At 34.5% G+C, this 18,563-nt stretch overlaps 1 protein-coding gene across 2 annotated transcripts in view; it reads left to right on the top strand.

Moving 5' to 3' along the window:
- Nucleotides 1-316: 316 nt before the first annotated feature.
- Nucleotides 317-18,563, top strand: part of SLC10A6 (solute carrier family 10 member 6) — a 31,752-nt gene continuing 13,505 nt past the window's right edge. For both annotated transcript variants that reach the window (XM_031941601.1, XM_031941602.1), the window contains exons 1-3: nucleotides 317-1,011; nucleotides 13,359-13,477; nucleotides 15,283-15,371. In XM_031941601.1, the coding sequence (XP_031797461.1) occupies nucleotides 632-1,011; nucleotides 13,359-13,477; nucleotides 15,283-15,371 (588 nt within the window). In that variant the 5' untranslated portion in view covers nucleotides 317-631. The remainder of the gene's footprint in view (nucleotides 1,012-13,358; nucleotides 13,478-15,282; nucleotides 15,372-18,563) is intronic.

Below are 18,563 nucleotides of genomic sequence, written 5' to 3' on the forward strand. Positions count from 1 at the left end.
TTTTATCTTTTCTTCCTTATTATCTCTCCCTTACCTAAGCTTATAATAAAGTTTAAAAAGAAAGAAAAAAAAAGGAGTTCAGAAATATCAATCAGCACAATCTCTGACATATGCTAGTCTTCATCTTCCAAATGCTGGTGCTGCTGTTAGGTGTGGTTTTGGCAAAGTTTCCTTCATACTTCTGAAATTAGTTTTCCATGCCCCAAAAAAATTCATCCTGTTCTCCCTGGAACAGTTTTAGAAGTGGGTGGAATTATGAACAGGAGGCTGGCCTACTTTTTCAGGAACACAATTCAGTATAATGCTATGACTAAGTCATTCCATGACACAATTATTCTTTCTACCACTTGCTCATGTGGTGTTTCACTTGTTTTTGACAGGGAGAACTCAGCACAAACTCACATTTTGTTTTTCCACTTGTTTTTGATTATTTTCATCATGCCATTTGTAAAGAAATTGATCAGACCAAGATGACACTCAATGTGTTAAAAGTACTAGCCAATAGTTAACAGGAATATTCCATAATTGGCTATTGGGTTATTCATCCAGTGTTCTGAAATGCAGTAGAATGAGCCTGCTCTGCCATCAGTGAAAGCTGTTCCTAAGACTTTAAAGTAAGACTCGTGAGAAGATGAGGACGGTGAACTGTTCCAGCACCTTAACATGCCCTCACAACCTGACGAAAGAGGAGTTAAAAAAAGGTTTGGACACTTATGGGAACCTGAAGTTTATTTTCTCAGTAGTTTTGACTGTAATGATGATACTGGTGATGTTTTCTCTGGGCTGCACTGTGGACATCAAGAAGTTGTGGTCACACATCAGAAGACCATGGGGGATTGTTGTGGGTTTGCTGTGCCAGTATGGACTGATGCCTCTGATAGCCTACCTCTTGGTCATTAGCTTTTCTTTGCCACCGATTCAAGCTGTGGCAGTTCTCATCCTGGGTTGCAGTCCTGGGGGAACAATCTCTAACCTTTTGACCTACTGGGCTGATGGAGATATAGACCTCAGGTAAGGCTATACACATCTTGGTAGTATTTTGATATGAATTATTTAATTTCTGTATTAACATAGCTAACCTAGAGTACCAATTTTCTTTGACCAGTGGGTCTAATACTATCTATAGCCCTTATAGGGTCAGCAACACTACCAAGTTTGGGCTTAGACCAGATTAAAATGCAACAAGAAAATATTTAACAAAATAAATAAAAATACAATAAAACATAAATAATAATAAATTTGAAGCCAGAATGTGCAGCCATCAGGGATCCTCATATATAGAATAGTGAATAAATAGTATTATTAAAATACTAGTTCTAATACTTATTAGCTTTGTGGCTATAGGCAAATCTAACATCTCTGAGATGGGATAATATTTGCACTATTGATTTCAATAGAACTGTGATGAGGACTTTGGATACCTTCAAGTAGTATGTAAATGTGCTAGATTGTTAATTTCTCTAACAGAGCATTTGCAATGACAATTTTACATAGATTTATTCAGCTCAAGAGACAAAGTACTAATATCAAGGTGATAAACTTGAATTAGGGCTCAAAAATCCTTTCCTTGCATAGTCAGCTGTTATAATTCCATTTATTTATTGTTTATTTATGTGTTTATTATTATTATTTATTTAATTGAAGTTTGTGTTAAAACTTCATTTTGTCTGGGCCACAGTGTCTAGTTCAGGAATTTCAATGACCAGAAAACCCCAGTGCTATAAGCAAGGTGAGTGGACCAAACTCTCATCAGACCCTCATTTAAAAATGATTTAGCATTTTGGACACAAGGTTTTGCAAAGGTAGATGTTAAAAACTATCTTTACATGTATTTTGAAGAATAAAAAGCTTTAATAAAAAAAAAGACTTGTCATTTGTAATGTAAGTCATTGACTTGTCTTTACTTTTTACATTTTCTGTACCATCCTAGTGACTTTCTTTTTTTAAATTGTATTTAATCTTTAAATCAATCTTTCTTACGTTATTTTCATTTCAAAATATATCTTTCTGTGTTCTCTACCTAAACAGCCATTCCTTGTAAGAAAGAAAACAAAAGAAAGAACAAAAAGCAAGTCAGCAAAACTAAGTGACAGCAACTAAGTATAAAATATGCAATATGTTGCACCGAGTCCCCAATTCTGCAAAGATGGGAGGAAGGTTCACTCACTTTGTTTTTTTAAGTTTTCTTTTTTTTAAGTTAAGAAGCTTTTATTTGCTTACCTTCTCACCTCTCCCCACCTCTTTCAAATGAGGGAAAAAGAGAAAGTAAAAATAAAACCCTTGCAGCAAATATGTATAGTCAAGCAAAATAAATTCCCACATTGGTGCAATCCGGAAAAAAAAATTCCTCTCTTACACATCTCAAATCCATCACTTCTGTCAGGAGGTGAGTAACGTGGTTGACTAGTTCATTGATTGATGTTGTTTAACCACCCCAAATTTTTTCTTTACAATGTGGTTATTACTGACACAGTTATTTTGTTTTTCTTTCATTTTTATTCTGCACATTTGCTTTACTTTTTTAAAAAATATTTTATTTAAAAAAACAGAAAAACAGAAAAAGAATACAAAATAAAATAACACTGTGATGTGGTCAACAGAACATCAGGGAGGATTCAAAATATATAGCAACAAATTACCTGGTCAAGAAAGTATATATATTAGCAGAAAAAATTATATTCATGAATGTCCATTTTTTTTTTTCTTTGTAAATCGTTCTTTGGTTCTTTTCTATAAACCTTTTTTACTTTTTTCTTTATTCCCCCTTTCATCACTCATCTCACCCCCTACCCAAGCTACAGTTAAGAAAAGATATATATATATGTATCTATATCTCTCTCTATATATAGATACATATGTATACATAACATATATAGATATAGATAGATACATATACACACACCCCACATACACACATATGTCTTTCCCATCCCTGCTGTCTCTTTCTTTAAAATTCTGCTCCACAACTTGCCTTGTTATTACTTAACCTCTCTCCACCCAAGGATTCCTCCCTTATCTTCTTCCCTCACCCTTTGCTTCCTTCTTTCCCCATCTGCCCATCCCTCCCCCTATTATTTCTTTTTACATTTTGAAGGGTGCTATATTCTTCATGGTATATATGTAGTGTTGCCTATTGAACCCATTCCTGATGTGAGTAGGTTTTCAGAACTACAAGCCTTCCTCACTCTGTGTCTATTCTTATTTTATTTTATTTAATTTTTGGCTGAGGCATTTGGGGTTAAGTGACTTGCCCAGGGCAACAAAGCTAGGAAGTGTTAAATGTCTGAGATCATCCTCCTGACTTCAGGGCTGGTGCTTTATCCAATGCGCCACCTAGTTGCCCCTCTATGTCTATTCTTCCTCTGCCCCTTATTTGTACAACATGTTTACTATTTTTATCTTAACTGAGCCAATCTTTCTTTTGAGCTATCCTATTGTTGATATGAATCTTAAACATGTAATACATATATAAAAAACAAATAATCTGTACATGTTTAAACAGTTTTTCCATGTTAAGTGCCTTAAAATTGATCTTTCATATTGACTCATATGTTGTTTTCTGTTAAGTTTGGTTTAGGTTGATAGAAAGTCCTGAAAATCTGCAAATTCATTGAATGTCCATTTTTTCTTATTCAAAATTATAGATAATTTTGCTGGATATGGCATTTTTGGCTGTATCCTAGATCTTTTGATTGTTGGTAGATATGATTCCAGGACCTATGGTCCTTTCCTATAGCAGCCAAGTCTTGTATAACTCGAATTGTAATTGTTTTTTGTTTTTTTTTTGTTTCTTGCAAAATTTTCTCTTTGATCTGGGGGTTCCAAAATTTGGCAATAATATTCCTGTATGTTTTTCACAAAGAATTTCTTTGAGATAGTGATTAGTGGATTTTTTTCTATTTCTACTTTCCCCTCATGTTCTATAACTCCAGGACAATTTTCTTGGATTATTTCCTGCATTGTTGTGTCAAGGTTCTCTTTTTTGGTCACAGCTTTCTGGCAACCTAATTATTGTTATATTTTTTTCCTTTTGTTTTACAGATCTATCATTTTTCTTATAAGATTTCACATTTTCTTCTATTTTTTCGTTCTTTATAATCTGTTTGCTTATCTCTTGGTTTCTCATAACTTCACTGGCTTTTCCCTTGCTCAATTCTAATTTTCAAAGAATTACTTTCATCTTTGAGACTCTGCACCTCCTTTTCTAGTTGGTTAACTTTTTTTTCCCATAATCTTCTTGTTTTTCTTGGATAGTTTTTATTTTTCTTTTTAGTTTTTTCTCAATATTTCTCATTTGATTTTTAAATTCTTTTTTTTTTTTTTGAGTTCTTCTATAACTTCTCTTTGGGCAGGGAGACATTTCACATTACTCTTTGGGGTAGAAGCTTTTTTTACAAAAGTGAACTTTTCTGAAGATGAACCTCAATTTTCCTTGCTCCCACAATATATTTCATTGGTGGGGTTCTTTCTTCTTTGTTGGTTCTTTTTTTTTTTTTTTTTTTTTAAATAAGGGATATTAGTGAAAGTCCCTTTAATCGTGAGGTAGGGGAGTGGTTCATCAAGCTTCCCTTCAGCTCTCCACTTTGACCAGGAATCCCAAACCAAGAGCTCCATCCTCCTGCAAGTGTCTATGGCCAGCAGTATCCCTGTCCCCCTGCCTCTATGCTCACTGGATAGCCCAGGGCCATGTCTCAGCAGCACGCCTGGACGGGGAGCTCCTAATCAGCCAAGATTCATTCATTTCTCCCGGATTCAGATACCATTCTAACAAATTGTCTGGGGAAGTGAAAGTCTCTGTGGTTTCTGCTGAGGTTCCAGTCACATCTAACTAACCCAAGGCGGCCCCACTTGATGTTTCTGAGGATCTAGCCCGGTGGTGTTTGCACTTCAGACAGGTTAATTTGGGGCCAGAGACTTCCTTCAAAGCTTCCTATATCAGTAAGATCCCAGTTCTAGATTTTTCACTGTTTGCTGGAAGCACAAATTTGTTCTATTTGTGGGAGAAATCTGGAGAACTTGAAATTTACCAATTAACTCCACCATCTTCCCAGACTTTTTCTCTTTTTTGGCTTTCCCTCCTTGGCTTTACTTTTAAGTGGATAGATGAGTTAAATGCTACATACATCTTAGTTACATACATTTTTTTTTTTTTTTTTTTTTTTTTTTTTTTGCTGAGGCAATTGGGGTTAAGTGACTTGCCCAGGGTCACACAGCTAGGAAATGTTAAGTGTCTGAAGGCAGATTTGAACTCAGGTCTTCCTGACTTCAGGGATCTATACACTACACCACCTAGCTGCCCCTATCTCAATTACATGTTTTAAATGATTGTTCGTAAGTCATATTTCCAGTGCTATTTTAGTAATTTTTATTTTATTATATATTATATTTATTATATAATAGTTATTTTTTATCAGAGAAACTTATTAGGCCAAAGACAAAATAGAAAAAATGGTGCAGGGTATGAAACAAAGAAAAGATTCTGGATTTTTTATTTCTTTGTTCTTAAATATTGACCGTGAGCAACTGTTTTCAGAATAAGACATTACACAAACATTTACCTAAGAATATCTTGACCATAAAAATTTACTATGGGAATAGAGAAGACTGTGATTTGTCTTTAGAAGAGAATACTGAAGGAAAAAAAAGCACTTTCCTACCTAAAGAGTAATATAAGATAGTTGTCTGCACAAAAAAGAATTCATAGAACTCAAAAAAGATTTTAAAAATCAAATGAGAGGGACTCAAAAAGGACAAACTATTTTATATGTGGAAATGTAAGCCATATATCTAAGATTGTCATTAGTAACTGGGTAAAATTGGAGTAGAACTGAAAGAGTAATTATCTTATACAAATGAAATATGAGAGGAAGAACTGATGCACAGGAATTAGATGGGGAAAGAGGGCTGGTATTTCTGGAACCCTACTCTTGTGAATGGGTTAAAGGGGAAACAAAATAATCTCTCTCTCTCTCTCTCTCTCTCTCTCTCCCCATATGTGTGTGTGTGTGTGTGTGTGTGTGTCTTCCAAATTCAGAAACACATAAGGGGTAAGAAGATAGGGAAAGTGGAGATGATAAGAGGGGGGCAGTGCGGATTTTTAGAGGGAATCCTACAGCAGGTCTGGGTTTCAAAACAACATATATAGTTAGAAGGGAACAAAAGTCTTTTAAATTTATAAAGAAATAAGAGGATAAGGTAATAGGATAAGGGGGGAGCAGTACAGAAGGATGTATAGAATAGTAGAAATGGAATAAAGAGGTATAAGGTAAAGGGGGAGAAGATAAGGGAAGGATTTTTGTTAGGGTGGGTAGATTAAAGAGGACAAAGTGCGGGATCCTTGGAAGAGGAGTAGATATAGTAATAGGAGGGCAAGATAGTACATAGAAGTAGAGTAGTCAAGAGGGATAGGAAATAAGAGATATATGCAAACATAAAATAAAGATCAAGAGTAGAACTTATGTACAAAAAAAGTCAATATCTTGGACTTTAACCTGGAAAGACTTACTGATGAACTAATGCATAATGAAGTGAATAAGACCAGGAGAGCATTGTATACAGTAATAGCAATGCTGTTTGATAAAGAACTGTGAATGACTTATTTACTCTCAGCAACACAATGATCCAAGACAATTCGAAAGGACTAAAGATGAAGCATACTATTCACCTCCAAAGAAAGAAGTGGTATTGATTGAATACAGACTGAACTATGCTGTTTTCCACTTTTTTCTATCATTTTAATCTTTGATTTAAATCTTATATTAATGACTAATATAGTAATGTTTTATATAATTGCATGTATATCAACTCTTTGATTGATTATGATTCCCTCATGTTAGGAAGAGGGAAAGAGAGAGAATTTGGAACTCAAAACTTTAAATAAAAAGGTTTAAAAATTGGGAAAAATATCTTGGATTTCTAAAATATATACATTTTTCTTCAAATAGTTTTTCCAAAAACATTTTGTTCTAAATATTGAGCCAAGTCCAAAAGACTTTTACTATATTAGGTCAATAATTACTAAATTTTTTTAATGAACAGTGTGATTAAAAAAATCATATCACTTATAAAACTGTAGCTGAATATTATTAATCACATAGCATTTGTTGAATTTGCATTGAAATTACAAACCTACCATAAAATGATCATTTTATGACTGAGAATGTCTGTTATACAGTAATGAGTAACTTTGGGGCAAAATTTCATGTTGAAAAGGAATCTCTTTGTATAGAAGATTCCTTTCTTGATGTCTTGCTGATCCCTGAAATTCCAGAGTTTCTTGTACGTAAGCCAAACAAGGACCTTCTTCTAGTTTTCATTTCTATTAAGTACTAATAACTAATAACTAATTACTAATAACTTTGAGTAAATCAAGACTTACTTCCTATGTGATCTTGTACAAGTTACCTGAGCTCATTTCTAAAATGAGGAGGTTAGACCAGGTTCCCAAAAGCTCTAAATCTATGATCTTAAGATCTTTTGCTGATCTTGAATCTCACTGTGAATGAGTTATTCCCTTCTTTTATGAATAATAGGTTTAATATTGAAAAGAGTGAAGAAATCTTGATACTGAGACATGGAAAGAAAAAAGTAGCATTCTCTGTGAGAGGTTGGGAAGGAAAGATGAGGAAAGAAAATCAAAAGGATTGTTAAGTGCGTTGACAATTCTTTGATTAATTATATGCAAAAACAAACAAAAAATAACTCAAAATACCTTATTTCTCATGTTAAAATAAAAACCAAATGGGTACTAAAAGATTTGTCCAATGCTTGGAATTCTTATAAAATCAATAAATCAAGGTCCTGATAACATTGATGAGCCTTGGGTATTAGTTAGAGGTAGTCACCATTTGGCTACATGTTTAAATGCGGCATGTATTAATGAGTTACTAATGACGGACTTTTACCATGTCAACCTAATGGATATACATGGTCATGTGGCAATGACTACTGGTTATTAGGGTGAGAAGAACAACTCATATCTAAGTTAACTAGTTACCACCTAATATTATATTTTACTAATTTTAATTCAGTATGCTTAGTCTTTACCATATCATTGAAGGTATGCTAAATATTCTTTAACATATTATGTTTACTATGTGGTCATTCCTTGTATTTTACTGGGACTTTAAAGTTTCTGTGGGAAAGTATATTATTTATCATCTGTTCTTTGGGACCAACATGGTCATAACTTTTTCATCTTACTTCATACTCCTAATTTAGCATAATGTTGCTGAATCGCATGTACTATTATTTCCACTTATATTATGGGGACAATCATGACCCTTTTACTAGCACAAGTAGAGTCTTGTTATGTTGGAGTCACTTTGAACAAAAATTTCACTATGATTAAACAATGTAGCTACCTGGTTGGCTGCATTCTCTGATATTTATGCAATACTGGAATTTCTTGTCAGAGATATTAAGTAATCTCGGACTTCTCATACTCTTCAAAGAAGTTCATTGTAAAGTGTTTCTATCTTCATTAATATTTGCAACAGCAGGCCCTACTCTGCGGTTATCCAATCTTATCTAATGATTTAAAATGAATTTGAAATGCTTGAATGATTGATTTTATAAAAATATCAAATTACACTCCTGTAGTTATTTTTGTGCAATTGATCTAATTAAAAATCTATGCAATGTTTCTCCCAAATCATGATTCTTTCTCTTCAGTAATTTATTCTGTTCTTTGAACCAGAGAGGGAGGGAACTTTTTAATTATTATTATTATAGCTTTTTATTTACAAGATATATGCGTGAGTAATTTTTCAGCATTGACAATTGCAAAGCCTTTTGTTCCAATTTCCCTCCCATCCTCCACCCCCTTCCCCAGATGGCAGGTAGACCAATATATGTTAAATATGTTAAAGTATATGTTAAATACAATATATGTATACATATCCACACAATTATTTTGCTGCACAAGAAGAATCGGACTTTGAAATAATGTACAATTAACCTGTGAAGGAAATAAAAAATGAAGGCAGACAAAAATAGAGGGATTGGGAATTCTATGTAGTGGTTCATACTCATTTCCCAGAGTTCTTTTGCTGGATGTAGCTGGTTCTATTCATTATTGAACAAATGGAACTGATTTGGTTCATCTCATTGTTGAAGAGAGCCATTGTTGAAGTATATAGTGATCTCCTGGTCCTGCTCATTTCACTCAGCATCAGTTCATGTAAGTCTCTCCAGGCCTTTCTGAAATCATCCTGCTGGTCATTTCTTACAGAGCAATAATATTCCATAACATTCATATACCACAATTTATTCAGCCATTCTCCAATTGATGGGCAACCACTCAGTTTCCAGTTTCTGGCCACTACAAAGAGGGCTGCCACAAACATTCTTGCATATACAGGTCTGTTTCCCTTCTTTAAGATCTCTTTGAGATATAAACTCAGTAGTAACACTGCTGGATCAAAGGATATACACAGTTTGATAACTTTTTGAGCATAATTCCAAATCACTCTCCAGAATGGCTGGATGTGAGGGAGGGAACTTTTTGAAAAGCCATGATAATGTAGGTCCCCTTGAACGAGATGAGGTGAGATCTTTCAAGACAGTTGTGAAAATCGAGTAAGGCTTCCATCTATTTCAAAGTTTGAGTAGGCCTGAAGGACTTTAAGCATCAAGTCAAGGGCATACTTAAGTTCCCTCCCTGCTATCCCCTAAGAGCATACTTAAATCCCCTTGTTATCCTCCTAAGACATCAGTGGCTTTCTGTTAGGTCAAATATGGGCAACTATGTACTTATTGGTCAAGTTCAATTTCTTGGGTAGTTCCCGAGTTTAGAATGTAAGAAAGATCCTCAGCCAATAAGGATGAGGGTCAGTGGTGGGAGGGGGTATTTGCGTTAGGGATAAAAAGTGTTGATCATGCCCCCTATGGTGCTTCCTCCCTTCGATTGTCTGCTCAATGGGTGGGACGCCCGATTCTCGAGAACGTATAATAAACTTCGCTTTGCTTCTAGATATCTCTCCAGCTTTTTTTTTATTAAATGCTGTACCACACACCCTGACCTGTTGGAAGTTAGAAATTTTAAAAGCTTTAAAAGAATGGGTAGGATGAAAAGCTGAGGCATATAGTTTTGCTATAGGCTCAAGAATACATAGGCTCTAAAAAAATAAAAAATAAATAAAAAAAAAGAATACAAAGTCTCAAAGATGCATTGAGAAAGTAAGTTCCCCATAAACCCTTCTGTATTCTTCCCCTCTATCTAGTCATGGTTTTTATAGTTATTATACTATAATTCTCTGAGTGATTTGATTTTTTTCTCAATAATATGTTATTTTTCCAATACATGTAAAGATAGTTTTCAACATTAGTTTTTTTAAAGACTTTGTGTTCCAAATTTTTTTTCTCTCTCTCTTTTTTTTTTTTTTTTTTTTTTTTTTTTTTTTTTTTTTTTTTTTTTTTTTTTTTTTTTTTTTTTTTTACCTCATCCTTCCCCAAAACAAGAAGCAATCTGATATGGATTAAATATGTGCAATAATTTTAAACATATTCCACATCTGTCATGTTGTGCAAGAAAAGTCAGACCAAAGGGAAAGATAACATATTCTATATTTGTCATGTTGTATAACAAAAGTCAGATTAAAAGGGGAAATAACCATAAGAAGGAAAAAGCAAACAAAATAAACAAACAAAAGGTGAAAATGCTATACTCGATCCACTTTCAGTCTCAATAGTTCTCTCTCTGTATGTGGATGGCATTTTCCATCCCAAGTCTATTAGAAATTGTCTTGAAAGTAATTTGAATTTTTGAAGAAGTGTAATCATCATAATAATGATTACTACTCTGGAAAAAGTTTTTAAAAATAGAAATCTAGCTGAAATCAAAACCATGTGAGAATAGAATAGATTATTCTTTGTCCTATTTGCTACTAAAGTTGTCCCAAAGATGCATCAGTTCATATCATAAGATATGCTAATCCCAATACTTTTAATTCAGTTAAAAAAAAGTTACCTTTTCTATAAGTGTAATAGTCCACAAAAGACTAAATATGTAAAAAAAATAATAATAATGGGTGTTCTTGACTGAGTCTTACTCAGGTCAGTAGTATGGGAATTTATATTTTATACTGGAACAAAATGAGATACTCATTGGTCATTCAATAGCAAAAGAAGTAAATCGCTAAAGCAGAAGGGAGCTCATCAGGGATAGACAGACAATGAGGACAATTCAAGTTGATTCAGCTGAGGGAAATCCCTTGCCTAAATTGCCCACTATGATCCACAAGTCAAGAATCAGAGACACCTTGGACCTCCTTGTGGCTGCTTTCTAGGTCATGAGGATGATCTTAACACATTCTAAGAACAACCAGCCTCATTTGCATGGAGGCAGGGATAAGGATGTTGTATTAGACTGGACTTGGAATCCTAACCTTAATTTCTCCTATATTCTGTACTTGTCCAGTTGATTTTTTAAAACATAAATAAAGGAGTTTATATAAATAAAGGATAATTTTATTCCCTTAGATTTTGTCTGTTTTAGTTTGCCAGGAACTTTCTTTGTTGTTCTCAATTTAGTCATGTACTGTTAGTTTTTCCCTCTTTCATGCCAAATTTGAGATTTCATGAAAATAACTCTGATTTATGCTTTTATTCATCCAAATCACTGTTAACAACAGCATTGAAAAGAACAGTATCAAAAAAAGCATCCACGTATTACACCACATTCATTTGTTGATTAAAATGCTTTGGGTCTAGCTAGGCAGGCAATTCTAGATTCAACTAAAATGTACTATTGTCCTCCCCATCTCTCTCCTTTTTGTACAAGGTGAAAATATTTCTCAAGTGGTTTGCTGGAATCTGGGCAAATCACGTTTATTGAATTTGTCTGGATTGATTACAGATCTGATTGATTTCCAGTCTTTAATCAAAAAAAGGAAATAAGATTAGTCTCCTCTGACTTGTTTTCAGAATCATAACTAGCCATTTTAGTACCTATGAGCAATTGTTATTTTGTAGTAAAAATAAGACAGAAACCTTGGAACACCTGTCCCTACTCCTTAGGCCAAAGGTTGCTTCTGAGAAGACAAAAGTGGTAGGGTAAGACATGTGAAAACAGTATGTGAGATATAGAAGTGCTTAAGAATATACAATTTCTTTTTTTCAATAATAGCTTTTTATTTTCAAAATATATACATAGTTTTCAACATTCACTCTTGCAAAATCTTGTGTTCCAAATGTTTCTCCCTCCCTTCCTCCATCCCCTCCCCTAGACTGCAAGTAATTCAGTAAAGGTTAAACATGTACAATTCTTCTATATATATTTCCACATTTATAATTCTGCACCCAAAAAATCATATCAAAAAGGGAAAAAATGAGAAAAAACAAAAAGCAAGCAAATAACAAAAAAGGCAAAAATACTATGCTGTGATCCACATTCAGTCCCCACAGTCCTCTCTTTGGATATTTGGTTTCTCTCCATCACAAGTCTATTAGAATTGACCTGAATCACCTCATTGTTGAAAAAAACCAAGTCCACCAGAATTGATCATCATATAATTTTGTTGTTGCTGTTATACAATGTATTTCTTCCTTCCTTTCTTCTTATTTTTTACTTTATTTATTTATGTTTGCTGCGGCAATTGGGGTTAAGTGACTTGCCCAATGTCACACAACGAGGAAGTATTAAGTGTCTGAGATTAGATTTGAACTCAGGTCCTCCTGACTCCAGGGCTGGTGCTCTATCCACTGCACCACCTAGCTGCCCGTACAATGTATTGTACTTCATTGTCAATCATTTTCCAAGGTCCTAACTATTAATCATTCTCCCCTCCTCTCCAAATGATAATTTTTACTTCAATCAAGTTGCTTTTATCACTATGCTCTGAATATTTGATGTTTTTTCTCACCCACTTCTCTTTACTTATGTTATTTCTCTACACAGAACACCTCTTCTTCTTGCTTTCGTCTATCCAAAACTCAAAGTCTAGCTCAGGATTTATCTTCTGTGAAATCTCACTTCACTCCTCTAAACTTTTCCTTCTTTGAACATTTTAAAGACAGTCAGAATCATATTGTTTATTGTTTGTTTCAAGTGTGAATTGTGCCCCCTCTAACTAAATTATAAACTTGAGGGCAAAGAACATGTCTTATGTTTTTGTATCTTCTAGTCCTATCATGAGTCATCCACAAAAAACTGGTTGATTGATTTCTAATGTCAGAATACAACTTCTAGAAACCTTTTTCTGGACCACAAATATGATCTTCTGTCCAACTTTTGTAACAGAAGAATGTTAGGTAGTTTATCCTACATAGTCCACAAGAGAGTAGTTAATAAGTTAATTTAAGTCTGAATGTTAATTTCCAACTTACCCTCCTGAGCACTATTTTTATTTTACTTGCAGCATTTGTATGACAACTTGTTCCTCAATAATTGCCACTGGAATGATGCCTCTCTGCCTTTATCTCTACACTCGATCCTGGGATCTTGAACAGAATCTCATCGTGCCATATCAGACCATAGGTACTGTACTGAGCTTAGGAAGTAAATATCAGCTTTAGCTTCATGGAATTAAGAATAGAGAAATTCAAAGGACTAATTAAAGATTAGGGTTAGTCTTGCCTTTTTAAAATTTTACTGGACTGGACTGGAAAGTTATTGAACAATCAATGTTTGATTTAATGCATCATCTATTATCTGAGTTTTACAAAAAATAATCATGATATATCCAAGTCAGATCTCAGATTCTGTAGCTTCATCTTCCATCATTCTCATTAGACTATAAGCGTACTTCATGTGGATAGAATGCAAAAGATCCATAATTGTTGCCCCCAAACTCTTCCATCAGTCTCTCCTGTATCTTCTTTGAGCCTGGCCATCCTATCAGTTAATCATGCTAGTAATCACAGGATCATCCCTAAAGCTTTGGGCTATCTCATCTCCCATACCTTAATGATCAAATCTTAGTGATTCTGCTTCCTATTTGCATTTATTCTTTATATTGAACTATAATGGTTACTATTATAGTTCAAACCATCATTGTATCTTATTTAGATTGGTCCTTCCTTGTCTCTAGACACTCTCACTTCCAGCTACCTTTCACACAAATGCCAAAATAATCTTATATATTATAACTATGTTATTTCCCCTACTCAGAATTTCTCAATCTGGCATTGAAGGTCCTCCATAATAAGACTTTGACATGCCTTTCCAGACAAATTATATATGATTTTCCTTTCAATCAAGTTGGGTGAGGTTGTCATTTCATGTCTCACCTATGATATCATCCATCTTCTTCAAGAATGAAGGACAAACAACAATAAACAATGCATTCACTTAGACCATCCATCCCTCATGCTTTCTGATTCTCAGAATTCTTTCCTTTAAGATTTAAACTCAAGTACTATATTCTTGATCTTTCTAGTGAATGCTCCCCTGCCTCAATTTACATTTGCTTATCTGTCTACTTGTTACTTTTCCTTGTAAATTCTCTGAAGTCCTTTTACTTTTGAAATTTAATATAGAAGATGCTAAATAAATGTCTGTGGAAGTGAATAACTCTTTCCATTTTCTCCAAGGACAGAATTTTTACAATTCACCTATATTCTGCAAATATCTCTTGATATCATCCATTCCTCACCCTCACTTTCTACTCTCATCTAGACTTTCTTTATCTTTCTCTGTAGTTATTCACTTAGGCCTCTTTTCTCCCTGCTGACCTCTTTGTGGAAGCAAGGGATATGATAGGATTTTCTGCTCATTATTGTTTGATCATAGCTTTGGAACAAGTCATTGAAATCTTGTCCTATAGGCTTATTGAATTTTGTATTTTTAGAAATTAAATAAAACTATAAACCACTTAATGTCTGGGACTGGTTTGATCCAAATCCTATAAGCTAGTCCAATACTATTTGTCTTGTAGTCATTCCATAAATGTGTAATGATGTGGGTGATTGTGGCTTAGAAATCTTTGGATTTGGAGAACTTGAAAGTTGAAAAATTAATGTTAATACATGATTTTAAAATGTTCTTATCAGATATAATGCTGTCCTAATCAGTGATCTAAACCATATGTGTGATATGATAGAGAGGGCCCTGCATTTGAAGACAGAAGAACAGAGTTCTAATATCAGCTTTGCAGCAAGGATAATGGATTATGGGTTTCACAGTCCCCTAAAAATTACATATTAAATATGTTCATTTTCTTGGTTACATTAAAAAACAGTTGCCTTTTAAAGATTGTTTTTAAAATTTTGTTAAATAGAAATTGAAGAAAGAGGTCAAGTTTTCAGAAATGGTTGGGTCTGATATATTTTCCATTTCTTCAGGAATTGTTCTTTTATGCTTAATTGTACCGGTGGCTTTTGGCGTCTTTGTGAATTTCAAGTGGCCGAAACAATCTAAAATCATCCTAAGAGTAAGTTACCTAATTTGTTGAGACTTGGAAGTCCTTAATATAAGACACATGCCAAAAATAAAGGAAAAATTATGGTATAGACTCACCTTTTGGATAAAACCCCCTAATTTTTTAGCTTGCTGAAAAGGAATTTTTATTTGAACTGCAAACTTTTTTTTTTTTTTTTAATTTAATAGCCTTTTATTTACAGGTTATATGTGTGGGTAACTTTACAGCATTAACAATTGCCAAACCTCTTGTTCCAGTTTTTCACCTCTTACCCACCCCTTCCCCCAGATGGCAGGATGATCAGTAGATTTTACATATATTAAAATATAAATTAGATACACAATAAGTATACATGACCAAACCGTTATTTTGCTGTACAAAAAGAATCAGACTCTGAAATATTGTCCAATTAGCTTGTGAAGGAAATCAAAAATGCAGGTGGGCATAAATATAGGAATTGGGAATTCAACGTAATGGTTTTTAGTCATCTCCCAGAGTTCTTTCTCTGGGCGTAGCTGGTTCAGTTCATTACTGCTCCATTGGAAATGATTTGGTTGATCTCATTGCTGAGGATGGCCAGGTCCATCAGAACTGGTCATCATCTAGTATTGTTGTTGAAGTATATAATGATCTCCTGGTCCTGCTCATTTCACTTCATCCTGTTGGTCATTTCTTACAGATCAATAATATTCCATAATATTCATATACCACAATTTATTCAGCCATTCTCCAACTGATGGGCATCCACTCAGTTTCCAGTTTCTAGCCACTACAAAGAGGGCTGCCACAAACATTCGTGCATCACAGTTTGCCTTTCCCTTCTTTATGATCTCTTTGGGATATAAGCCCAGTAGTAACACTGCTGGATCAAAGGGTATGCACAGTTTGATAACTTTTTGAGCATAGTTCCAAACTACTCTCCAGAATGGTTAGATTTGTTCACAACTCCACCAACAATGCATCAATGTCCCAGTTTTCCTGCATCCCCTCCAACAATCATCATTATTTTTTCCTGTCATCTTAGCCAATCTGACAATTGTGTAGTGGTATCTTAGAGTTGTCTTAATTTGCATTTCTCTGATTAATAATGACTTGGAGCATCTTTTCATATGACTAGAAATAGTTTCAATTTCTTCATCTGAGAATTGTCTGTTCATATCCTTTGACCATTTTTCAATTGGAGAATGGCTTGATTTTTTATAAATTAGAGTTAATTCTCTATATATTTTGGAAATGAGGCCTTTATCAGAACCTTTGACTGTAAAAATATTTTCCCAGTTTATTGCTTCCCTTCTAATCTTGTCTGCATTAGTTTTGTTTGTACAAAAACTTTTCAGTTTGGTATAGTCTAAATTTTCTATTTTGTGATCAGTAATGATTTCTAGTTCTTCTTTGGTCATAAAGTCCTTCCCCTTCCACAGGTCTGAGAGGTAAACTATCCTGTGTTGAGCTGCAAACTTAATTAAAATTCCTACCACCTCCACCCCCAAAAGAGAATTCTTTGATTTAATACTTAAAGAAATATATTGAGGTATTGATTTGGAAAATTGAGGGACACTTAGGGATTGATGGAATGCAAACAGCCCAGATCACCTCATTTAGCTCAAGCCTTCCTTAAGCCTACAGAAAGATGGCATATTAATGTGATAATATTCTGGCAAGTTCCATACCTGACCTTCCCACCAGGTGATAGTCCACTCAGGTGCCCAGGTAAGATGTGTTCAGGGAAGGCTAGTACCTTTGGGTGAGGGGAGCTTTCTACTTTTGGTGTCCACCTCATCCACTTAGCTCATACTCCAAGAAGCTGTAGCACACACAGAGGCCCCACCTCATTAAACTGTTTTAGCACTTGGGCCAAACCAGCTTGAGGGTAATCAGGGGAACTAAAACCCTATGGTAAGTTGGGGGTGAGTGTGTAAAGACTTCCTCTGGTAGAATGAGCAGATGAGAACAGTTTGTTCCAACGGTTATGAAGGCAGGTGAAGCAGGTGCTGTTGAGTACTTCAGTTCAGCAACCCCATAGGGTATTATGACCTACAGTTTAAGAAGCTTTGATATGGCCTATTTACTAGAATTAGTCGATGGACACCTGAACTGCTTCCCCTACCTTCAAGTCTGAGACTTCAATAGTGAATCTAAACCATTTGGATCAACTCTTAATTGGCTGGGTCTAAAATGCAATCTAAGAGATGAAATGGAATATTACTTAAAATATTAAAAAATAACTTTTGAAGTCTATATATGGCAATGTTCTCTCACTCCATTTACACATACTTTTACTTTTAAGTCCTGACTGCCTACATTTACAAATTTGGAAAATTAACAAATTGCCATCCTTCTGACTTATGGTATAAAATTAAAAGAAAAAAGGTCAAACGTTTCCATTGAGGATACCTACTACAACTATCTCTGGAACCACTTCCCATTTGTCCTCCCAGATCTCTAGGTATGTCCAGAGGAAAATGTTAGCTACATGTGTTCACAGCTCTTGGAAAAGAATACTGGAACAAGAGATTTCCCCACAATCTTAGAATCAAAGGAGGCTAGAAACAGAGGAAGACTATTAGAGAATGTTCTATTCCATCAGCTCACCAGCCCACTGGGATTTACATCAGTTGTCAGTTTTGCAAGCTCTTTCTTCATATTTCTATCCTTGTCTCTTCTCCAGGATCAGGCTCTCATCCCCTAGCTCTGATTTCTGGTTGTTTCACTTTGTGAACATCAGCTTTAGTTAAGTACTCTTCCTTGTCTTGGCTTTCCCCATCCACTGGTCACTTCCCTAATCTCTTTGTTGCAAGTCAAAATGTAAGGAAAGAGGAAAGAAGAGAGGAAGAAACCCTCTTTCTTATAGTTGTTCTCCTTTTTCTTCTAGAAAAGAAGGATCTGTCTCATTTTTGGTGGTTTGTCTCCAATTTTGTAGAAATTTTCTGGGTTATAGGTTCTTCAAAAATCCCCCATCATATAGTAATTACAATATCAAAATGATCTCCAAACCTAAGCCTGACCAAATTGCAATTTCAGTTGGTTCAAGTGCCCCCAAAATACTCAATGCAGATTTTGAAGACTATCACAGAGACTATGTTTGTATTCTGAATTTGCTGAGACAGACAGATCTCCTTTGATTCTACTTTACTCGCTTCTATTCAAATGACATCTTTCAGCCTTTTAGGTCAGGAGTGAGGTAGTTAAATATTTAACAACAGG

The sequence above is a fragment of the Sarcophilus harrisii genome, chromosome 6 (assembly GCF_902635505.1).
Source record: "Sarcophilus harrisii chromosome 6, mSarHar1.11, whole genome shotgun sequence".
Lineage (NCBI taxonomy): Eukaryota > Metazoa > Chordata > Mammalia > Dasyuromorphia > Dasyuridae > Sarcophilus > Sarcophilus harrisii.